Here is a 24,279-nt window from a genome sequence, read left to right on the forward strand (position 1 = left end):
ACTTCAGGAGAGAGTGACATATTTTCCTTTGTTTGAAATAGCCATGATGCTTTTTCGATTTTGTTTTGCTGTCATCTTTTTGTTCCAGCTTTTCTGTGCACTTGGGGAGTTGACAGTGAAATCATGACAGCAGGCCTCTCCTGGGCCATGGGGTGGGAGTGTGCTGAGGAAGGGCGAGCTTAGTTCTGCCCTGCACTGTGCTGCTGTGAGATGAAAGCGGTTGGTGGGAATCCCCTTCGCTTTGTTGTTAAGCTGTTCCGGTTCCGTCACGTTCTCATGCTTGGTAAAGCTCAGAGAAAATGTGTGGGTTTAAAACATGTTCTCCACTGCCTCAGTGTTCTTCTTTAAGTTTGTATGTGTGTAAATGTTTGTTACATGTGTTTTGTGGTCAGTTTTCTCACGCTGTTCAATTCATTGTATATATATTTTTTGTTCATACATTTGTGACTGTTCTTTATAGATTGTTGGTTTAGTATCTCGTTAATGTTATGGGCCCCTTCGTGAATTGGTCTTAGTAGTCCTCAGGGAATAGCATGGTATTGCAAAGTTTTAAAGAAGCTCTTGGCATACGTCGCCCAGAACATGGACATGAAAAGAGTGTCACTGAAGAGAATCAAACTGTGTGAAATATTTGAAGAGGTGTATTCTGAGCCAAATATAAGTGACCATGCTGGTGATGCAGCCTCAGGAGTCCCGAGAACATGTGTCCAAGTGGTCAGGGTGCAGCTGGGTTTATACATTGTAGGGAGGCATGAGACATCAATCACATCACACCTGTAATCCCAGCACTTTGGGAGGCCGAGGTGCATGTTGAGGTCAGGAGTTTGAGACCAGCCTGGCCAACATGGTGAAACCCTGGCTCTACTAAAAATATAAAAATTAGCCAGGTAGGGTGCCAGGCGCCTGTAATCCCAGCTGCTCGGGAGGCTGAGGCAGGAGAACTGCGTGACCCGGGAGGTGGAGGTTGCAGTGAGCTGAGATCGCGACGCTGTGCTCCAGCCTGGGCGACAGAGCAAGACTCTATCTTGGGGGCGGAGAAGACATTTTTTGGCTCAGAAAGGCAGGACAGCTCAAAGCAGGGGGCTTCCAGACTGTTGGTGAATGAAAACTTTTTCTGGTTGATAATTGGTTGAGTTTGTCTAAAGACCTGGGTCATAGAAAAAAAAAGTTCAGGTTAAGATATAAGATTGTGGAGATGAAGGTTCCTTTGAAGTATCATAGTGACTGCCCTTAGAGACAATAGATGACAAATGTTTCCTTTTCAGACCTTTAACATGTTCTAGACTTTCAGTTAATCTCTTCAGGATTGGGAGGGCCTGGAAGAAAACGATATAGCTATGTGAATAGACTCTTGACAGACGCACATTTTCCCCCGCAAAGGACGACTTTGCAAGGACAATTTCAAATGGTTTGTAGGACACGACTCCCAGGCCCCTTAGGTAGGAATTTGGGCAAGATAAAAAATCAGAACTTAGTCCTCCAGAGTTAAATCCTAATGCAGTCTGTTTCAAGTGATGTTTGTACCTCAGGATACAAAGTTAAGGTTTGAAGACCCATGTTAAGAGTTGCTTCTAAAGAGATGAGCATACATGTTTTGCTTTGCGGAATCTTCGTGAGTCTAGAGAAACTGCCAGTGGGGGAGAAACGTGTATTACAAGGAAGGTGCTCAAGACTCTAACCCTCACCACTGTGGAGGCTAGCCAGTAAAACCCGTCAGAGCTGGAGCAGTCTCCTCCCCTGGGGTGGGGTGGTGTGGGGTGGGGATCCCCGGCCCCCAGCTGATTGGATGGGGCCCATCCACCTTAGGGAGGCAACCTGCTTTACCAGTCTCCCGATCCAAATGCTAATCTCATCCAGAATCACCCAGAAGGATGTTCGGCTCAATATTTGGGAACTCTGCGCATGGATGGCCCAGTCAACCTGAACATTGCAATCAACCACGTGTCCATCTCTTGTCAACTTGGCACCCACATGCATTTCCTTAACTCAGGCTTAATCTTCAAGTGAAGACAAGAGCAAGGTCATAGCCACCTAACACGATACCACTATCCTACAGACAACCAAAAGTGTACTAGCCGCTTGCCTAGTGGAGGTCACGTTCCCCTGTGATCCTTACGGTTTTGCCTGGTACGGGGTAACTTAATAGGCAGTACGTGTATGTTACATAAGAGGATAAGAGAGGGAAGAAAACTGATACGTGCTTAACTATAACATGCGTAGATTATATATGACAAATACTGGTCACAAAATAAGCAGGAAATACTCCAAGCATTGATGGTCTTCTTTCCTGTAACTGATCCTGTGGACACAGCCACTTCCACTGCCCATTCTGTGGTCCTGTGGCCTTCAGCAGGCACCTCACTGGTTGTGGTTCTTTCTGGTGAGGTAAAGTAAAAAACAAGTTTGTAGCACATTTGATTAACAAGTGTCTTAAGATTTATTTCTAAAGCATAAAAGTATGATCAGTATAATCCAAAAGTAATAACACATGCTGGGTTTAAGAATTTGAAAATGGGAGTGAGGTGTGAGGAGGAGGCCTTGCCCCTCCGCCCCCAGTTGGAGCCCTGTGGGAGCACTGTAGCACGTCCTGTGTAGTTATGATGCCCACAGGCCTCCCTGCCTCTCTGTCCAGCTCTGCTAGCCAGGAACACTTCCGCGTCTGCATTTCACAGGCTTGCTTGCCTCTGCATGGTGGTTCTCACACCAGGAACAGTTGCCCACTCAGGAGCTTCGTTCCGCTTTTGGGATGAGTTGAGTTCCCTGACGTAGAATTGCTGGGTTGAAGGTTTTTATAATAAAAATATTGGTCTTATTTTGGGGGCTGAGGGTTTTAAAAGCTTAATACATACTTCTAGATTGCTTTTCAAAACGACAGAAACCAGCACGTGATAAGTAGTTCTTCCTTGAAATAAGGACTTGTCTGATCCCAAGTGGCAACTTTTAACTGTATATAGTTATAAGTATTGAAATTATTTTAATGTTTCTTAACACTGTATTATAAATGAGACTTCATTTTTAGGGTAACTTGTGATTTTAATATCTGAAATTATAGGAGTTAAAATTCAGTGAATACCTGAATTACAAAAAATTATATTTAAGCTATAAAATGTCAGTAGAGAAATAAACAAGATAAAATTTTTTTCATACAAGAAAATGGAACTGAAAAGCATTGGCCTTCTCATAACATACTACTTAACCAGCTTTTGAGGTAGCTTCTGTAGATGATGATTTTATAATTATGAATGTCCTCGTCTTAATTTAGCCTAGAATTGAAACCAGTTAAAATAACTTGGCTAGTACTGGTGTCACTCAGACACTGGTTCAAGATGCATCCAAAAGCTCAGTGCCTTGTGGACAACTTTTAAGAGTTTAGTTGCCATGGATTTAAAGAAATTGTGATTAAACCAATCTGTTAGCATTGATAAATGGGAAATTGCAGAAGGATGTAGACGTTGTAGAGTGCGTAAAAGTAACTTGGTTTAGGGACTCAGGTATGGACAGTGAGACTGGCCACACGGGTGCCTTTCTTTGGATCTCACTGTCACACTCTTACCCAGGTTGGAGTGCAGTGGCTGTTGGCAGGTGTGATCATAGCTCCCTGCAACCTTGGATTCCTGGGCTCAAGCAGTTCTGCCTCAACCTCCCAAGGAGCTGGGACTAAAGACGTGTACCACCACACCTGGCTAATTTTTAAATTTATTGTAGAGAAGGGGTCTTGCTATGTTGCCTAGGTTGGTCTTGAACTCCTGACCTCCAGGGATGTCTCCTGTCTTGGCCTCCTTAGGAGCTGAAACTACAGATATATGCTAATGTCCTCAATTTATGGAAATGCAGAAATGCCTTTTGTTTTTGAGATGGACTCATGTTCTCTTGCCCAGGCTGCAGTGCAGTGGCACGATTCAGCTCACTGTATCCTCCACCTCTGGGATTCAGGCAGTTTTCATGCCTCAGCCTTCTGGGTAGCTGAGACTGCAGGTCCCCATCACCACTCCTGGCTAACTTTTTTGGTATTTTTAGTACAAAATATTGGCCAGGCTGGTCTCAAACTCCTGACCTCACGTGATCTGCCCGCCTCGGCCTCCCAAAGTGCGGGGTTTATAGGCATGAGCCACTGCGGCCTCCTGGAAATACTTTTTAAGGATCACCTCCTAGGGGAGATGAAGAGAGTTACCATAGCATAATCAGTTTTAACTGTATTTGTAATGTTTGTTTCTTTACCTGGGAGGATATATTGTAGATATGTCAGATAACATGTGACCCAGTGGTGTACAGTCTATGGCTATAAAGTAGAAAGTTACTAAATAGAATGCTTGGATTTTATTTGAATTGGATGCAGTTTTTGTGTCCTAGAGAAATTCACAAAATGTTCCTAGTTTTAGATACAAGGTTATGATTGAACATCTTTGCTTTTGTTCTTTCTTGTCTTTGAGTAGAATAGTGGGGGACAGTAAGGTCTGTTTGCAAAGTACCTATGACCGTCTTACTATTTTTATGCCTGGGGGGCATTGACTGTTGGAATGTGGGCAGTAACTTGCACAATCAGTAATCGTTTGAGTAACTTCTTGTTGGCATCCCCGTTCTGGCATTCCTTTTCTAGGTCTCCACCTCACGCTGGCTTATGGGCGGAGGGGCAGATTGGCGCATGGGGTGTCCGGGCACTGGTCGTGCATGCCCTCTTCCTCTTCTGTCTCTTGGCCACCTCTTCCAAAAAGTAACCAGTGACCAATTCTCCCAATGTTTGTTTCTTTGGGACTCAATGTCTTGGGCTTGGCATTGGGTAAAGCCGACTGGCCAGTTTCATTCCAACAAGCTCTGTAATAGTCCGGCGTGGACCTCTGCCCTCTCTGCTCTGCAGAAGCTTCCTCAGCCTTTGCTCCTCACTATGTACTATTTGCTGGTCCTGGGGGTACCCAGCATCTCAGGGTTTTGACTGCCCACCTGTACGTCAGTCCTTTCAAACTGGTCAGAGTCAGCCTCAGGTGCTGCTTTTCTCTAGTCACTGAATTTTTTTTAGTAGGGACAAAGTCTTGCTATGTGCCCAGCCTGGATTCAAACTCGTGAGCTCAAGGAATCCTCCCACTCAGCCTCCAGAGTAGCTGGATCAAGTCACTCTTGTTCATAACCTCAGTTGCTTCATGAATCTCGATTTCTGCTTAATTTCAGTGCTGCTTGTTGTATCCTTGTGTGCTGTGGTATTTATTGTTAACCTTTGTGACTCGAATGTATCCACTCCCTGCCTTGGTCACTCTGGCCTGCAAATAGGCCATACTAATTCTGTAGTTGGTTGTGGCTTGCCTTTGTCTTTATACCTTGCATGTGTTTATGTCTTAATGCATCTATTAGGATTCCTTGCTTTTATCACAGGTTTCCCATTTTTTCTGAAAAAAATACAGTAATTAATGCAGAACCCAGGTAAATTAAAAAGCGTTGTATACTTTATGCATTTTTAGTAAGTACTCATTGATTGATAACACCAACATAGGAAAACAAAACAGTCAGTTCTGATCTTGATTTTCAGGAGCATTTTGTGTTTCCACTTGGCAGCGTGATGCTTCCTCATGTTGGTGATTTTCTGTTGAGACACCTTCAGGCATCATCTTATGTCTGCTGGTTAACATTTGTTCAGATTTGATTTCAGCTAATCCTTAAAAGTTTTTTGAGACATCACACTTAGAATAAAAGGAATTTCTGTTGCCGAGGTTCATCAGGTATTTACACTTAGTTTACGTGGCCACACCATTCCGTGTGTGTGTGTGCGCGCGCGCGTGCGCGCGCGCATGTTAGGGTAATCCATTTTTCTGTTTGTTTCTGAATTGCTTTGGAGAAGGCAACTCAGACTCCAAGGAATACAACAGCCTCAATGTAAAGCTTTTCTCACTCTTCCAGTGGTCATAGCAGGAACAGCATCTAACAGGACCTCAAATCAGTGATGTGAAATGAGCTGAGTTTGAAGTGCATATTGGTGCTCCCTAAAGAATGTGTATATATGCTATTTTTAAATTAAGTCTGGTAATTTATTTGATATAAGGTATTGTAGTTTTAGTTGAATTAAACAGTTGGTGAAACTGTTGGTGAGGTAGTCTTTCAGTTACTCTGTAGATAAGCTCTTTGTTACAACCTTGTCTAAGTTTTTTGTTCCTGAATATGTTACAAATATCTGTTTTCTCTTACTGTAGCTACCACATGAGGAAAAAAACTTGAAAAAAAGATTTCATAGTGTGTGTTTATGTTTGATTTTAGAAGACCCTTTTGAGGACTTTTTTGGGAATCGAAGGGGTCCCCGAGGAAGCAGAAGCCGAGGGACGGGGTCGTTTTTCTCTGCGTTCAGTGGATTCCCGTCTTTTGGAAGTGGATTTCCTTCTTTTGATACAGGTATTAAATTCCTAGGTTTAATTTCTGTTATCTTAACAGTGGTTAGTACTTATAAGCATAATACTCTTTGAGTTAGAGTAATTTAAAATATGTGCATTGCTTTCGTAGAATAGCATTGTAGATTTGCCAGCTTTTTTTGCTATACAGCTCTACGCTTAATAACCTACATTTTCTCCTAATCTTCCTAAGAATGCTGTACTTGGAAATCTTCTCCTCTTAATATAATAGTCAAGGCCAGAATGTAATGAAATTCTTAGTTAAAAAGGGGCAAAGTATGTTCTGTGTCAGTAGGTGGAAAGTAACGCACTTGGGAAATCTCACTGACCTTCATGCTGTCTAACCTCCTTTGCAGTTAAAACAAAAGTGCACAAATAGGTAGCATCCCAGGAGTGTCCCACTGGATGGAATCAAAGGCTGGGCCTTAACACCAGCCCAGGCCAGGCTCACTCACTAGTGAAGTATCAGCCTTGCGCACGTAGCTCTTCATAAGTGGAAACACAGCTTATAGACTGGAGTAACATGAATATGTATATAAACACACATTATATGCCTGTGAGTTTAGCCTGAAGAATTAGAATCCCATTTTTCTCTGAAGCTTATCCAGTTTCTCTTCACAGAGGAGCGCTTTTTTTTTTTTTTTTTTAAATTTAAAAAGACAGAGTCTCACTTTTAATAAGTGCCACTCTTAGTGTAGTGGCATGGTCTCGGCTCACTGCAGCCTCCTGCCTCCTGGGTTCAAGTGATTCTTCTGCGTCAGCCTCCTGAGTAGCTGGGATTACAGGTGTGCACCAGCAGGCTCAGCTAATTTTTGTATTTTTAATGGAGACAGGGCTGTTGCCTTGTTGGCCAGGCTGGTCTTGAACTGACCTCAGGTGGATCCACCTGCCCTGGCCTCCCAGAGTGCTGGGATTACAGGCATGAGCCACCACTCCTGGCCTGGAGCTGCTGTTTTGATTCTCTCATTTTCATTTTTAAGCCTCCATGGTAAAAATTGGGAGAGCTTGTTACATAGGGTTCCTTCATAATGGTCAGAATTTTATTTTCTTTTAACATTGTGCTCATGCCATCGAGGTAAGTAGTGAATTCTGCATGATTGGACCTCAGTTTTGATGTGCTTTCCTTCAACAGATCCTCTCATTTGATACTATGGAATATACAGACCACAGGTTAAGAAAACTAGTTAAAAATACCGCGTAAATAGTCCTTTTTAAAAGTAATCAATGGCTCCTGTATGTGTGTATGTGATGGGGGTGTAAGCCTTCTCCACTTCTGAGGTGCCTTACAAAGTATCACAGGAATAAATACTTAGCAAGGCTTGATCTAGACCGTTGTAGTAGTCACCAGCCACGTGTAGGTCCTGATTCCTGGAGGCCTAGCTGCTCCAAATGGAGATCAGCGGGAGTGTGAAATAGTCATTGGGTTTCAAAGATGGAACATGGAAAACAGTATAAAATATCACAAACGATTTTGATTTTTTATATTTCCAATTGAAATATTTTGGATATACTGTATTAAATAAAATACTACAATTAATTTCACTAGTTTCTGCTTTTCAGTGAAGTTGTTAGAAAAGGTAAACTTAACATACCTGGCTCACATATTTCTTCAGGACAGCACTAGCACTAGACAGTATCTGGCCTTAGATGATTGAATCATGTTCGGAGGTATGCGTCATTTGTGTTAATGCGAGCATTTTGGAAGCAGGACAAGTATTAAGCTCTAACCAGTAGACCAGCTTTAATATCAAAAAATAAGTTTGCTTTAGTGTGACTTGTGAAATTTTTCAGTGTCCACAATGTATAATTGAGAATGGTGTCCATGAACCGTAGAAACATAGGTTTTTCAGATGGATACTTGTAGTATTCTTTCTACAGTTATTTTAGTTTTTTAATAATTTAGATTCTTACCCCTGTGGTTCTGTGGTAAAGAGAAGGGAAGCCGGTTAGGTTTGCTGTTCTGTGGTGGTGAGGACATTCTGTGCTTGTGGGGTAAGGGTGTCCATCACAGTCCGTGGAGTTCACAAGCCATGCCATAGCAAACAGAGCTTTGATACTGAGGCTGCTCTGCTGGTTGGAGCTTAATACTGGTTCCGGTTCCAGAATGTTCACATTAACACAACGCATGTGCTGCATGGTGCCAGGCACACCACCCACACGCCGGGGTGGTCTTTGCCATGTCAGAAAGGCTGCTGAGGTCCAGCGAAGCTCTGCGTGAGGAGAGGGTGAGAGGCTGCACTCTCGCGTTCCCCTAGGGTCCCCACTGAGGGATTTGAGAGAGAGTCTTTCCCCCTGGACACCCCAGCACTCCGGCTGAGGCCTTGCTAGTTGCATGGTTTATTACTCATTGGTTCTACGTCTTAACATTAAACAGTCTGCTACTGAATTTTCAAACTCTTGTCTTTGCATTAGTAGTTGACATAGTTCTCTAAGCATTTTTCTTTTCTGTTTTCCTGTAGGATTTACTTCATTTGGGTCACTAGGTCATGGGGGCCTCACTTCATTCTCTTCCACGTCATTTGGTGGTGGTGGCATGGGCAACTTCAAATCGGTATCAACTTCAACTAAAATAGTTAATGGCAGAAAAATCACTACAAAGAGGTACTGTGGTAATCTGCATTTCATATTTTTCGTAAGCAGGCATGATGTTTCTCTGGTGCCATGCTGCACGTCTCCCAGAGTGTGAAGTGGAGCTTGTTGTATGCTAGATCTGGCACCATGAAAATCTTCTTCTCTCCAAATTCATTAATTAAAGCTTTTCCTCTTAAATTTTACTTAACTGTTGATTTATTAGAGGAGATCTTTAATGTAAATAAAAGATAATAAGTTGTAATATAAATAAAAGATAATAACTTAAGTGTAACAAGCTTCTGCAGCATTGTTAAGATGACTAAATGGAAAATCTTTAATAGTAAAGCCTTTACTGTTTTATAGCCTCTGCTTGTATTTAGCATCCACCTGTACAGCATTTGAGACAATTTATTTTGTCAGGTTAATTCTGTTTTAGGAAAGGAAGATGTATTGTTCACAGGTTGGCTTCAGCCTTGTTTTTACAGCCTGAAAATTACTTATATTCATGGTGTATTTCAGCAATGTCCTTAAAAAACTTAAAAAACATGTGTGTTACCCTCATACATGTATTTACTTTACCAGAAAGGTTTTTAAATGAATTTTTTTCCTACAGAATTGTCGAGAACGGTCAAGAAAGAGTAGAAGTTGAAGAAGACGGCCAGTTAAAGTCCTTAACAATAAATGGTAAGGAGCAGCTGCTGCGCTTGGATAACAAGTAATTCAACGCACGCGCTTAACAGAAATGTTAAACTATAACAAGCACCATTTGAGGATTAACGGGAACATTTTTTTGAAGATTTCAAACGAACTCGACTTTCAGTATAATTGTACCTAAAGTATTTATAAACAGCTCATCGGAGCCTCTATTTGTCATAGACTTTTGAGTTTATTGTTGGGACCACGTAATAGGACCATTTTTTTTGTCTTTAAAATTGTTGTAAATCTCTGTATGCACTTTGCTTTTTTATTCAACGTACTCCAAGGTGAGTCTCGACTCTTTAGTGTAGGACCAGATTGTACACTAACACCAGCATGGACCTGCTTTTCATTGTGTCTGAAATGTGAGCCACGTAGTGTCGGCCTGCTGTGAAGTTAACATTGCCAGGACGATTCTTCTGCAGAAATAATTTCAATTTTTTTCAGTATTTAGTAGTGAAAGATATTAATGCATTAATGGTAATACATTTCTGGTTTAATATAAATTAAGGATGTTTTCTAGTTGTGCATGAATGCTGGCAACTTAGTAAGTTTTGACAATTGTTTAAATATGTAATGTTAAGCTTAGGTTTAAAAAAGTAAAGCTGGTAAACTGGGTCTTTGTCATTTGCTTTAAAAAAAAAAAAAAAAAGAGAAAATAAATGCGAATGTGTTGGTGCATTCTTCCTGAGTGGGATCTGGAGCTTTTTTGTGTCTGTGTATGATTTGTGCCTGGGCTTCTAGTGTCACCTTAATAGCGTTTCGTGCTATTCGTTCAGGTGGATGCCGCACCTCAGTTACATGTAGACATTTTCTTCAGTATATTTGAAGTATATGAAGATTTTCATATTGTAAGTTGCGATTTAGCAATTGATCAAACATTTAATTATGGTAACATTTCCACAGGAGAGGAAGAAACCATTGTATAATTTTTCATTCTTAAAGTATGTTCTAGTTTTTAGGATTTGATGTAAGGTTACTTATGGAGCCGGGCACAGTAGCTCACTCCTGTAATCCCAGCACTTTGGGAGGCCTAGGTGGGTTGGATCACCTGAGGTCAGGAGTTCAAGACTAGCCTGACCAGGATGGTGAAACCCCTGTCTCTACTGAAAAATTAGCTGGGCGTGGTGGCAGGCGCCTGTAATCCCAGCTACTTGGGAGGCTGAGGTGGGAGAATTGCTTGAACCCGGGAGGTGGAGGTTGCAGTGAGCCAAGATCATGCTATTGCACTCCAGTCTGGGAGGCAGAGCGAGACTTCATCTCAAAAAAACAAAAACAAAAACAAAAACAAAAAAAACTTCTGGATAGTATGCATGGGACAGTCATGGAATGATTTAGGAGTGAGCAAAAATAAAGGTCTTCTGTTTCTCAGTTTGTAATACCTTTCATGATTGTCATTGGTAACTAGAATCCTAGCTGTAGTGAATATTGAACTAGATTTAGACTGGATTTAAAACTGTTTTGTTTTGGAACTAAACAGTGTGAAAACTGCTAGAAGGACGGGCGGGTCCCTGACAAACAGCGCTTTCCATCCGTGCTGGCTTTGCAGGAGGGCATAGAGATTGCTCAGGATATGCCAGAGCGCTTAAGGAACCTGATGTGCTGTTACTGAAAATAAAAATTATTTTAAGGAATTTCATAGGAGCTCAAAAAAGCATAGTAACAGTTAAGTATTTGGGGACAGTTGAACTACAAGAAGAAGAACGAGTGATGTTCTTGTCTGTTGTGTCAGAAATAACCCAGCACACGGCACTTTGTGTCTCTGGATAAGGTAGGTATGCAGCCATGGCACGTGTGGGAAAGCGGGACAGCGCCCTGTAGTGTTGGAAATCCCACCTCACAACTAGCATTGTGGGATCATAGAGCGCGCTTCTGTTTATGCTATGAGGACGGGTGGTTTCTTTGTTACTAAATGAGAAATTCAGGTAGATACTTTGGACTTCAGGGTTTTATAATTTTCATGAGTGGGTGAGATGAGTCAGTGCAGCAGCCTTGAGACATCCAGGGATGTCTAGAAAGACCAGGAAAATAAAGACAAGTCTTGACCTGTAATTGTTAAACTAGGAAGCAGTTTGCTATAGCTTTGGTACCGCAAAAGTTTAGAACACATTTGGTTGTTCTAGAGTTTGTGGAGTGTTTCATGCATCTCTGGCTGTGAACAGTCTACTCAACATGGTGTTACAGGTAAAATATGTTTGACTCCTAAGGAATCTTTCTGGTGAAAACTTTTTTTTGAGGGGGAGGGAGCATTCATTTGTACTTGGGAAGATTACTGTTTTTTTTTTTTTTTTTTGAGACGGAGTTTCGCTCTGTCACCCAGGCTGGAGTGCAGTGGCCGGATCTCAGCTCACTGCAAGCTCCACCTCCCAGGTTCACGCCATTCTCCTGCCTCAGCCTCCCGAGTAGCTGGGACTACAGGTGCCCGCCACCTTGCCCGGCTAGTTTTTTTTTTTTTGTATGTTTTTAGTAGAGACAGGGTTTCACCGTGTTAGCCAGGACGGTCTCGATCTCCTGACCTCGTGATCCACCCGTCTTGGCCTCCCAAAGTGCTGGGATTACAGGCTTGAGCCACTGCACCCGGCCGATTACTGTTTTTTTAAGTTTTGAGACAGAGTCTTGCTGTGTCATCCAGACTGGAGTGCAGTGGCGTGATACTGGCTCACTGTAACCTCTGCCTCCCGGGTTCAAGCGGTTCTCCTGCGTCAGCCTCCTGAGTAGCTGGGATTATAGGTGCCTGCCACCACACTCAGCTAATTTTTGTATTTTTAGTAGAGGTGGGATTTCACCATGTTGTCAGGGCTGGTCTGGAACTTTTGACCTCAAGTGATCTATCCACCTTGTCCTCCCAAAGTGCTGGGATTACAGGCGTGATCCACTGCGCCTGGCTGAGAAAATTACTTTTATTCTGTTCTTCCATTTAATTTTATTAAGTTACTAATAGAATAAAAAACCTATTTGTTTTCTATTTGCTGTCAAATCTTACACCTTTGATTTTTAAACCCCGTTAAGATTATTCCTAGAGAATTCAGTCTAAGTGTGCATGAGAGCAGCTTTGAAAAGTTAGGAAATGGCTTTGAGCATTGACAGCATCACTCAAATGATGACTTGGAAGAAGAATAGCATTTGATTTAAATTATAGTTTCTGGTAAAGTCAACCGTCTCTTTACTTTCTGTAGTGTTGAGCGCCTTTGAAAATAGGAAGCTTGAACGCTCCTTAACGGCACATATCTGGTTGTGCACGGCCCCACATGGTCCCAGCCATTCTGGAATATGCGTCTACTGTCTTTGGTTTGTGCTCAATGTCCCTGTTTGAGATTCTTAAGTTTTATTTTTAAAGTCTTTAATTTTTAAAAATACTTCAATAGCTTTTGGGGAGGTCGGTGGTTTTTAGTGACGTGGATGCATTATATTATAGTGTTGAATTCTGAGATGTCAGTGCTGCTGTCGCCTAAGCAGTGTATGTTGTACCCAAACTGTAGTTTTTTAATCGCTGTTTGGCATCCTTTTGTCTGGAAGGCTCAATAATCTGTGTTTTTGTCATCTCCTATTTTCCTATTCCTTGTAGTTCCCCAGCCCCCGTTGGTTTGATTTAATTCAGTGATGGATTATTCCTTATATCTCTATCCTTTATAAAATTTAAGCTTTTTAGACTCCAAAGACTCCAGGCTTGATTTTGGAAACTCAGGGTTTTAAATCATCTGAAAGATGTCAGTCAGTCTTGGCATCACGGGCGACTCGCTCTTCCTCTTGGACGTGCTCCAGTGAAGAGCTTTTAGAAGTTGGTGGAGTTAGTGTCACCATTTGCTAAACTTACCTGTGCACCTGGTGTGCTGAAGTAAATGTTCCTTACAGTGTGGTAACGCTTGAGGAACACTGTGGGATGATTGTCTTTCCAATCCATTTTAAGTTCTGTTTGTTAATTAAAGCTTTAAAAATGCCTGCTTATCCTGTCTTGATTATCTTCTAGCTATTATTTCTCTTCAGGGAATACTGATCTTGTTTTAACCACTACGGAATGAATTAGAAACATTTTTATTTGCAGAGTGTTCAACAGTAATAAATAATTGGCATATTATCTCTTTTATTGATGGGCAGCGGTGTTGAAATTTAGCCATTAGCATGTTCAGTAACAGAATGGAGTCAGATGTTATTACTTCTGGAGGTTTTCAAGCACAAAATAGTTGATTTGAATACTTGATTTAGTGTGGTCTAGAGGGGGCTGAATTACATAACCCACTGCTGTTTGTATTTTTAAAGATGAAGGTATGAGATCTTACCCTTTGGGGTCTTGGTTTCAAAGCCTTTGGATATGGTATTCCTAGCTGTTCTAGGGACGTGGGGGGAACTAGATGTAGGCCTTGGTACTAAATTGTGACCAGTGGTTGAAATGGGGTAGACCGAAGTCTGTCATTTGGCTACGTTATTTCGTCTTCCTGTTTAAAAAGGTGAAAAGACGAAGTGTCACAGCAGCTATTCCTGTGTTAGAAATCTAGACGTCACTGATTTCCAGAGATGGCAGAGTTTATGATTGGGCATCAGAAAGCCTGTCCTGGCTTCTCTGTGCTTTGGTCAGTATTTGCTGACTTTTGTGCAGGGTGTCAGTCAGTGTCACCTAACTATTCACTAAGGACTCGACTCTGAGCTTTGTGGCCTGGGTAAGTGGCAGACTCGGGTTGAGACCCCTGAATGCGCTTTGCCCTTTCCCTGTACCCTGATAGGGAGAAGATTCCTGCCCTGGAGCACAACTCCCACGGGAATGCGGGTCCTGTGAAGGCAGTAATTCTTGTCTGTCTTGCTACTGCTGTGTCCTGGCAGGTGTGCCCTGGAAGCATCTTGCTGCAGAAACCCCGATGGTGGTTGCCGCCCCACAGCTCTTGATTCAGAGATGCCCTAGACGGTGGCTGCCTGGAGAGTAGAGCAGGGGCTCACTCCCCGCACCCGGCCTGCTGTGTGACCTGCGGCCCAGCCTGCTGTGGGAAGCTTGCCATGTGGATCAGAAGGACCTGCGTCTTGGCTTATAAAGATTCTCCACTCCGGGGAGCCCTGACTAGCAAACGCCTGTGTAGTGTTGATGCCACAGTCTCGTTGGTGCACACTGCAGTTGCTAGCATAGTGTCCTTTTCTGCCCTGTTAGGTTGGTTGGTTTCTTAAACAGGGCAGCACTGTCATCCCATTCCCCCACCTTGTCCTTCGTCTTCCTCCTGGCCGGTTACTGAACTGACTGCCGGTTCAGGCACTGGTGGGAAATCACTCCCAGAACTTCCGGAACCGTAGAGACTGGAGGTGTTCTGAAGGAGGCTTTGGTGCTGAAACATTGTTGCAGAAATGTGGTGTGGAGCCTCTTTCCTGCCGGTCTCACCCAGGGGATGTGGTTTGCTTCCCGAGGGGTCAGCCCTGTGCTGGGAGGTCTGAGAGGTGACATTTTCCTCTGTCTTCCCACAGCTGCCCTGAGTTGGCAAGAAGTGCTGTGCCCAAGGACAGGGCCTTGTTGCTAATGGTGTGTGGGGGAGACGTGGCTCCTGAGGCCTGGAGCATTCGTTTGTTCATTCCTTTATATTATTTTACATTTTACTTAACTTTTGGACCAGGTCTTGCTCTCTAACCCAGGCTGGAGTACAGTGGTGCAGTCACAGCTCTCTGTAGCCTTGAACTCCTGGGCTCAAGCATTCCTCCCACCTCAGCCCCTAAGCAGTTGGGACTACAGGTGTGTGACGTAACGCCTGGCTAACTTTTTATATTTTTAGTAGAGGCGGGGTTTTGCCATGTTGCCCAGGCTGGTCTTGAACTCTTGGGCTCGAGCTCTTCACCCCTTGGCCTCCCAGAGTGCTGGGATCACAGACATGAGCCCCCACTCCCGGCCCAGAGCATTTTACACTAAATGTCAGGACATTGCTGGTAGGAACAGCAGTCGGAGCAGAAGCTCGTGGTGTGGTGGTCAGGGAAATGTGGAGTTTGCTGCCTGCATGAGACACGTTTTTTTTTTTTTTTTGGGCGGAGTCTCGGTCTGTCGCCCAGGCTGGAGTGCAGTGGCGCCGTCTCAGCTCACTACAAGCTCTGCCTCCTGGGTTCATGCCATTCTCCTGCCTCAGCCTCCTGAGTAGCTAGGGACCACAGGTGCCCACTACCACGCCTGGCTAACTTAAAATGTGTTTTTAGTAGAGACGGGGTTTCACCATGTTAGCCAGGATGATCTCGATCTCCTGACCTCGTGATCCACCCGTCTCGGCCTCCCAAAGTGCTGGGATTACAGGCGTGAGCCACTGCGCCTGGCCCGCAAGACACGTTTCTTACATGCATTTCTGCCAAATTGAGAACTTTGCTGCTCGTCAGCTCCAGGCCAAATAACCTCTTACCCAAAACTTCCAGGGCTGCTTTACGTAATGCCAGGCCTCTGAGAAAGTCAGATCCAGAACTCGAACGAGAAACTTTTCCACAAGTCTTTTCAGCCGTATCTTTCAATGTCCATGGGTCAACGGTCCTTGCACAGATGAGTTGGCACTGGACACAGTCTCCCGTGGTGGCTGCCGGCGGCTGAGCCTTCCCTGCCAGTCCCTGACAAGCAGGAAAGACAAGTTCCCCTAGTTGGGGTCTGTACCCAGCATGAGTGGTCTATCTAGTGAGTGGCTGGGCACAGTTGTCCCCATCCATGGCTGATGTCTGGTGGCAGTTAGCAGCCACTGGGTCTCAGCCCAAGTCTCCTGTGGAGCCTGGCAAAGTGTTGGTGTCCTTTTCCACGTAATATTTAAAGTATCTGTGTAGAGTCTTATGTACTTGTAGGAGCAGTTTGTTAAATTAGGTACCTAGAAGTTGAGCAATTGGCTTGAGAAACGTGCATTGAAAATTGGTTAGGTTACCAGGCGCTGTGGCTCGTGCCTGTATTCCCAGTGCTCTAGGAGGCTGAGGTGAGCGGATTACTTTGAGCCCAGGAGTTTAAGACCAGCCTGGGCAACATGGTCAAACCACGTCTTTACAAAAAATAGAAAATTAGCTGGGCTTGGTGTGGCATGCGCTTGTAGTCCCAGCTACTCGGGAGGCTGGGGTGGGAGGATCAGTTGTGCCGGGGATGTGAGGCTGCAGTGAGCCGTGATTGTGCCATTGCAGTCCAGCCTGGGCAACAAGGAGACCCTATCTCAAAAAAAAAAAAAAAAAAAAAAAGTCATAAATGATTTCTCAGAAGGAGTTTTCTCCTGTCAACAATGGATTGGGGTCTGTGTCGTCACACTTGCTAGTACTGTCAACAATTTCTAAAATTTGCATCTTGGCTATCTAGGGCAAGCATCTTGTGTTACCTGCGTGTGCCTCTTTTTCTGTGGACTTAATCTCCGGATTTTATAGGAGCCCTTTACGTACTAGTTGATTAGTCTTTGGCCTGCTGTGTTGAAAGTGTTTTTTTTTTTTTTAATACCTGTTTTCCTTTTGTTCATATGACTTACTGTGTGGTAGTCTTATTTACACAGACGTGTGTGCCTGTTACGAAACTGCCCCATATTTTTATTTTGTACTCAGTGTGTGTGTGTTTACTTTTATTTACTTGGAAAAGTTGTTGTGTGGAAGACAGCCAGCTTTGTCCCAGACTTCTTGCCCGCATTGTCCACCACGTTTCTGCTGGACTCTCATCCCATCTGGTTTCTTGCACCCTGTATGGATGGCAGTGCCTCTGGAAACGCAGCTCATTTCCAGCTCGTTTCTAGGCCAGTCTTCGTCATGCTTTCAGATGAAAGGTGCAGTCAGCGCGAGGAACACCCCATGTAGATTTGGGAGAGCGTTTCACACCCGAGAGCCATGTGACAGTGTAATTTTTGTTTTCAACGTCCTGTTTTACAGACAGCTGTAAAGTGCTGTCTTAATACGTAGGTGTGCACATTTCTTCAGTGTATCACGACATGAAGCTGGGAATGCCCTGTGTGTTTTCTTTTCTAACTTGTTACGGAAAACCAGGAAGTCGGTACGCCTTACATTGCTTTTTATCTCATCACTTTAGTCTTGGTATTCTGATTTTATTCTATTTTTATTTTTTTGCAATGGTGTCTTCTTGTGTCGCCCAGGCTGGAGTGCAGTGGTTTGATCTCGGCTCAGTGTAACCTCTGCCTCCTGGGTTCAAGCGATTCTCCTGCTTCAGCCTCCTGAGTAACTGGGATTATAGGTGCCTGCCACCACCCCTGGCTAATTTTTTTGTATTTTTAGTAGAGATAGTTTCACTATTTTGGTCAGGCTGGTCTCGAACTCCTGATCTCAAGTGATCTGCCCTCCTTGGCCTCCCAGAGTGCTGGGATTACAGGTGTGAGCCACCACGCCTTGCCTATTCTGATTTTAAAAAAGAATTGGAATATCATATTTTTTACAGTTGGAAACCTCTATAAATTTTCTCATGTTTACTCCCCCTCCCTTTTTTATTTTTTTGAGACAGAGTTTCGCTCTTGTTGCCAAGGCTGGAGTGCAATGGTGCAATCTAGACTCACCACAACCTCCACCTCCCGGGTTCAAGTGATTCTCCTGCCTCAGTCTCCCAAGTAGCTCGGATTACAGGCATGCACCACCATGCCTGGCATATTTTGTATTTTTAGTAGAGACAGGGTTTCTCCATGTGGGTCAGGCTGGTCTTGAACTCCTGACCTCAAGTGATCCACCTGCCTCGACCTTCCAAAGTGCTGAGATTACAGGCGTGAGCCACCGCACCCGGCCTATTTTTTTAATTGATATAAGTATTTTTGTCTTGTTTTCCAGCAGGCTGATTTTAGTATTTTACTGTGTGATTATGTTTCTGAGAAAGATTAGTTACTGTGTTTATGACCAAAAATTCCTCTACATGGCACTGTTGGGTTCTCTTATACCTTGATTTTACTTTGGGTTTTAGATTGCGTAGACAGAGGGTGAGGCTTCCGGCCCTGTGATTTTGAGGGTGAGTTGGGAGCCGTTTGTGCCCTGCCTACCCCAACACCAGGTTCAGCTGCCCGTGAAGTCCTTTGTTTCTGGCACATTTCCTATTACTGATATTTTGTAATCATTAAAAATGTTTTTAAATTGTGGTTTTAAATTGTGGCTGGTAATTGTACGTATTTGTGGGGCGCGTGTGTGCAGTGGGTGATGATCAGTTTGGGGTGAATGGCATAGCCACCTCAAACAGTTTATTGCTTTGTGTTGGGAACATTCGGAACCTCTCAGAAAACTTGAGTGATTTCCCAAGCTGTGGTTTGTTGTGGGGTTTTCTTTCCTATCAGTTTGCTAATTTATGTGTTCACGGGAAGGGTCCACGCTGTGTTGAGGCCTGTGATCACACGCCTTTCTCATTCTTCATGTTTGTCCGTGTCTGTAAAGGCTTCCGAGTGTTTTCCTGTTGGTTTAGTTTCTCTTTCAGAAGAATAGCTTTCTAATAGAATATCTAATTGTTATCCTAAGTTTTTCTTCCTATTCTTCTGGTTAGTTGTGCTTCTGCAGAATATTTATTTGCAGCATTTTTGTTCATTAATAGGAATTTTAAGAATTGGCTTTTAAGTTTGACTTGTAAAACATTTTTGTTGATTTCTAAGTTGCTTGTTCTTTTACATTTCTATTTTCATTCAAAGCATAACCCATATGGCATCTTTTTTGGAAGGAAGGGTTAAGAAACAGCACATGTTGTCTTGTCAATTCTGTGAACTTGTATTCTACTGGGCTTTTTTCTACTTGGTTAAGAAATGCTGCTCCTGTGTATCTACCTTAAAAAAGTTTAAGTCCAGGCATGGTGGCTCACGCCTGTATTCCAGCACTTTGAGTGGCCACGTGGGTGGATCGCTTGAGCCCTGGAGATCGAGGCTACAGTAAGTCGTGATGACGCCACTGCACTCCAGCCTGGGTGATGGAGTGAGACCCTGTCTCAAAAAAAAAAAAAAAATTGAAAATGTGAATCCATCTAGAACATTTGTGTGAGGTGGCCTCACTTCTTCCTCCTCTGTGGACAGTTTGTCCTTCCTCCGTGATGAATTGTGATTTAATTTTTAATGATTTGCTTGTCTGCAGCTTTTCTGGGGAGGAACTTTCTTGGTATTAACCCATCATGAGTACATTTCTTTTTTTTTTTTTTTTTTTTTTGAGACGGAGTCTAGCTCTGTCGCCCAGGCTGGAGTGCAGTGGCCGGATCTCAGCTCACTGCAAGCTCCGCCTCCCGGGTTCCCGCCATTCTCCTGCCTCAGCCTCCCGAGTAGCTGGGACTACAGGCGCCCGCCACCTCGCCCGACTAGTTTTTTGTATTGTTAGTAGAGACGGGGTTTCACCGTGTTAGCCAGGGTGGTCTCGATCTCCTGACCTCGTGATCCACCCGTCTTGGCCTCCCAAAGTGCTGGGATTACAGGCTTGAGCCACTGTGCCTGGCCTACTTTTTTTTTTTTTTTTTTTTTGAGACGTAGTCTTACTCTGTCACCCAGGCTGGAGTACAGTTAAGTGAACTCTGATCACTGCGACCTCCGTCTCCCGGGTTCATGCGATTCTCATGCCTCAGCCTCCTGAATAGCTAGGACTACCAGTGTGTACCACCACGCCTGGCTAATATTTTGCATTTTTAGTAGAGATGGAGTTTCACCATGTTGCCCGGGCTGGTCTCAAAATCCTGACCTCAGGCAGTCCACCCGCTTCAGCCTCCCAAAGTGCTGGGATTACGTGCGTGAGCCACTGTGCCTGGCCCCATGTTCCTTTTCAAGATTTATTTTAGTGATTAATTATGGTGCCCTTTGTCCATCTTGATAAAAATGGGCAACAGTTAAATCCCTCCAGCGCCACAGCCTAACCAGGGAGCGGGGCAGTCTCAGGGTGACGTGTTTCTTGAGGATGCTTAGATGCCTAGGGCGCCATTTATAAAGAGTTCCTTGAATAAAAATCACACTTAGACTTTATGTAGTGGGCAGCTAGAAACAGGGAACTAAAGACTTCCTCTCTCTGCCTCCAACAAAGTCCAGGCACCCCACCCAGCACCATGCTTTCAGCCGTGGGGACAGGCTGCCCAAGGCCGCAGGGAGAGGGGCCCCAGGAGGCCTGGCCCTGTGGGGTGAGGCTGCGGTGCACCCTGGGCCCCCTCCTCTGCTCTCAGTGTGTGAGTCCACTCTCTCTGCTGCCCTCTGGGGTACTCGGTGGACCGCAGCTGTGTCCATACTAAAACATGACCAAAGGCTGTAATTTCCAGCTCTCACAGACCTGGAAACTCTTTGTCAGGGTGTTGTATATTGTGAGTTCCTGGGAAATGGGCCCAAATCAAAGGGACCCAGCTGTGGGAAGGGAGGCCGTAGTGTATGCCCGGAGACTGAGGAACTTCAGACAGTTGAAGTCTAAGGGGTTTTTCAGGCATAAACACCCACTGCCCGCCTCCTTCTCTACATGGGAAGGCCGACGCCACAGTGTGCGTTAGTTGGTTTCCATCTGAAAAGGGTCCCGAACCTGCCACGGGGCATGATGCCAGTGGTAGCTGAATGTGCCTCACTCCAGGTCGTCCTGGAATTATCCTCACACTCAGCCGAGGGATGCTGTCCACACCGCTCTCACCGATGTGGACGTGTGCACGCGGCGTGGACGTGCGTCCGTAGCTACCCCTTGAGAAGTAACCCGTGCTGCGTGCTTCCTGGGAAGCTAAGCTGCACTGAGGTGGTAACTCAGCACGTGGCCTCCACTTCACACAAGCATCTGGCTTCTCCTTGAGCCTGTGTTGTGCACCAGCCCCTAGGAGCCACTGAAGAGTCAGACCCAGTCAAGGCCGTCCAGCCGAGGAGGGGGTGGTGTGGGTGAACGGCGTCCTGCAGTTGCTGGGCCGGAACCTCTGTATCGCTGCGGCGGTGGTTTAAGCTCTGACACTAGTGGGAATGCCGACCCCAGCAGGGCTGCTGGGAATCTTTTGGCCTTTTGTTGGCAGTGCTTCGTGAGCCTCTTATGCTGGAGGGAATCCAACAGGAGACTTTCCGCCTCATAATCCTCAGCCTTCGCCCGTGCTCTGATTTCCTCCTGTGTCCCCCTGTGTGCTCCCGTGCCACCATCCCTCTCCCAGCTGGACCCTGGGCACGGCCCTGTGCCATCAGCCAGTGCGCTCTTGCAGTAGTTACTTCCAAACCAACCTTCACATCTTCATTCCCTGGAGCCACCTCTTCATAAGTAGCCATGAAGGGTTAACAGTGGCACCTGTTCTTCCTCCCAACCTCTGCCCTTCCTCCTCCTCAATTCAGCTTCTATGTCACAAGCCCATCACGTGGCTGGCAAAAGCAAATCACTCTCCCGTTTAAAACTGTTCAGGAGCCTGGGCGTGGTGGCCCACGCCTGTAATCCCAGCTACTCGGAAGGCTGAGGCAGAATTACTTGAACTGGGAGGCGGAGTTTGCAGTGAGCTGAGATCAGGCCACTGCACTCCAGTCTGGGCAGCAGAGCGAGACTCTATCTCAAAATAAAACAAACAAAAACCTGTTCAGCCTTCGTAGCTGCTCTGTCCTGTGTTGAAGCCAGGTTCCTAGTGTTTCCCCAGCAGACGGGGTCTGCCATTCCAGGGCTGTTCCACGTGCCTCTGTATCTGCCGAGTGCAGACAGCACTGCCAGTCTGTCCACCACTGAGCTCCCGAGGAGTGAGAGCAGGGTCTTGCTGGGTGTCCCCAGTGCCCGGCACACATGAAATGTTTGAGTGAGCCGATCTTCTCATGGGCCCGGCATGCGTTTTTGGTTGTTTGAATAATCTGCAGTGTGTAAGTGGTATTCCTAATTTGTGTAAGTAGGGACTAACCCCCTAGTCTCAAAAAAGTCAGAGAAAGGAGCAGTCTCCCCAGAGGCCTCGTGGATTGTGCGTATTTGGGAAAAGTGTGTTTTTATCTGCAGGAGTTTGTTTTCATCTGCGTGTTATCAGCCAGGCTCCTGCACTCCATTCAGACTCCATTTGGGGAAGAAACTGGAGCCTCCGATAAGATGGCCATGCCTGCGGCAGCTGCGGAACATTCCTCTAATAGCTTCTCGATGATTTCAGTGTGTTTTTGGCTCGGGGGGATGCTGGCAGATCTTGTTTCTGTTTTTAAATTTTATTTAACTGTGGTTACAAAACAGGATGTTTTCTGGTATATTTAGTTCCCCCAATAAAAAGAAACTTGAACCGTTGTAACCAGCCTATATTTTAGTAATTTATAAGGTTTAATATTTAATTCACGCACAGGAAGAAGCAGAAATTATACCCAAACAGTAAATTATCTATGGGCTGTAGAATTAGAAGTGACTTGTTTTTTCTACAACTGATGCGTATTGTCTTTTCAGGACAAATTGCTAAACTAAAATTGTTTAAACAATTAGTGGTAAATTTCCAAAGAAGAGTAATTAATGGTATTACATGGAAAGTTTTAAAAGGCTATATAGAGATTTTAGAAAATGGCTTTCAGAAAGTGGTATTGACTCTAGGAGGGTGAGACTGAATGGCAGTGAATGCCCTTTTTTGGTTTTAATTTGGGGAATTTTAGGTTAATTTGTGAGAAAGTTGAGTTGTTTTCTAAAGGATGTTTGTAGAAGTTCCGATGACACGTTTGTTGGGTGTTCTTCGTGTGAGATCTTGCACAAGTCAGGTTGCTCGACTGGAAGGTTCTGAGCAGCTTTTGCAGGGCAGGCCCATGTGGCCCCCACGGTCCCCTGCCCTGTCTGGTGACGCTTATGCCTGGAAGGGAGGCCTTTCCCCTCCTGATGGGTAGGTGCCGGGAAAGTGACCCTGCCCCTGCTTGGTGCTAAAGAACAGCCCTGACCGCGTGAGAACGTTTTGGCCAGTGGTGGTCCACGTAGACTGTGGGGGTGTGTAAGGTTAGGACGGCATTTTCACTGCGTGCGATCCAGGTTTGCATCCTTGCCATTGAGCTACAGCCGCCTGCAGCGCTCAGTGCTGGGATGGCGGCACAGGTTTGCAGCCTAGCAGCAGTCGGCCGGGCCCTGCAGCCTGGGTGTGGAGTGGGCCGTGCCTTCTAGGCCTGAGTGCGGTGACATCACCTAACATACCCCTCTTGCTAAGCTGTGTGTGACTATGTATCTATATCTCTATCTATCTGTCTATCTATCTATCTATCTATCTATCTATCTATCTATCTATCTATCTATCTATATTTTTTGGAGATGGAGTCTCGCTCTGTTGCCCAGGCTGGAGTGCAGTGGCACATTTGTGGCTCACTGCGACCTCCACCTCCTGGGTTCAAGCGATTCTCCTGCCTTAGCCTCTGGAGTAGCTGGGATTACAGGTGTGTGCCACCATGCCCGGCTAATTTTTGTATTTTTAGTAGAGATGGGGTTTCACCATGTTGGCTGGTCTCGAACTCCTGACCTCAGGTGATCCACCCGCCTCAGTCTCCCGAAGCAGTGGGATGACAGACGTGAGCCACGGCGCCCGGCCTGTATTTTGTCAGGAGAACATCAGCACGAGTTAAGCTTAGGATGCAGGTGTTCAAAGTTTTTGTTTAGTAGGGGAAAATGCAGTGTTTTGTATCACCCTTTGTAAAGCCTTTGTAAAGCCAAAACATGAAGTAGATATTGATCACTAATAAGGCTTAATACAGTTGGTTTTGCCTTTTTTCGGTTTCTTTGTGAGCTGCAGTAACGGGAAGGCGAGTTCTAGGGAAGTCTGAGCATGAGGTGCTGGGACGCCCATGTCCCCGCGCCTTTGTGGACCTGCTCGTGTGTAGGG

At 44.9% G+C, this 24,279-nt stretch overlaps 1 protein-coding gene across 3 annotated transcripts in view; it reads left to right on the forward strand.

The window, feature by feature from the left end:
- DNAJB6 (DnaJ heat shock protein family (Hsp40) member B6) overlaps nucleotides 1-24,279 on the forward strand; it is an 80,659-nt gene that overhangs the window by 38,835 nt on the left and 17,545 nt on the right. For 2 of the 3 annotated variants that reach the window (XM_023225525.1, XM_023225524.1), the window contains exons 6-8: nucleotides 6,241-6,372; nucleotides 8,828-8,969; nucleotides 9,553-9,623. In XM_023225525.1, the coding sequence (XP_023081293.1) occupies nucleotides 6,241-6,372; nucleotides 8,828-8,969; nucleotides 9,553-9,623 (345 nt within the window). The remainder of the gene's footprint in view (nucleotides 1-6,240; nucleotides 6,373-8,827; nucleotides 8,970-9,552; nucleotides 9,624-24,279) is intronic. The other variant, XM_026449631.1, reaches the window with a different exon arrangement.

Source organism: Piliocolobus tephrosceles, chromosome 8, assembly GCF_002776525.5.
Source record: "Piliocolobus tephrosceles isolate RC106 chromosome 8, ASM277652v3, whole genome shotgun sequence".
Lineage (NCBI taxonomy): Eukaryota > Metazoa > Chordata > Mammalia > Primates > Cercopithecidae > Piliocolobus > Piliocolobus tephrosceles.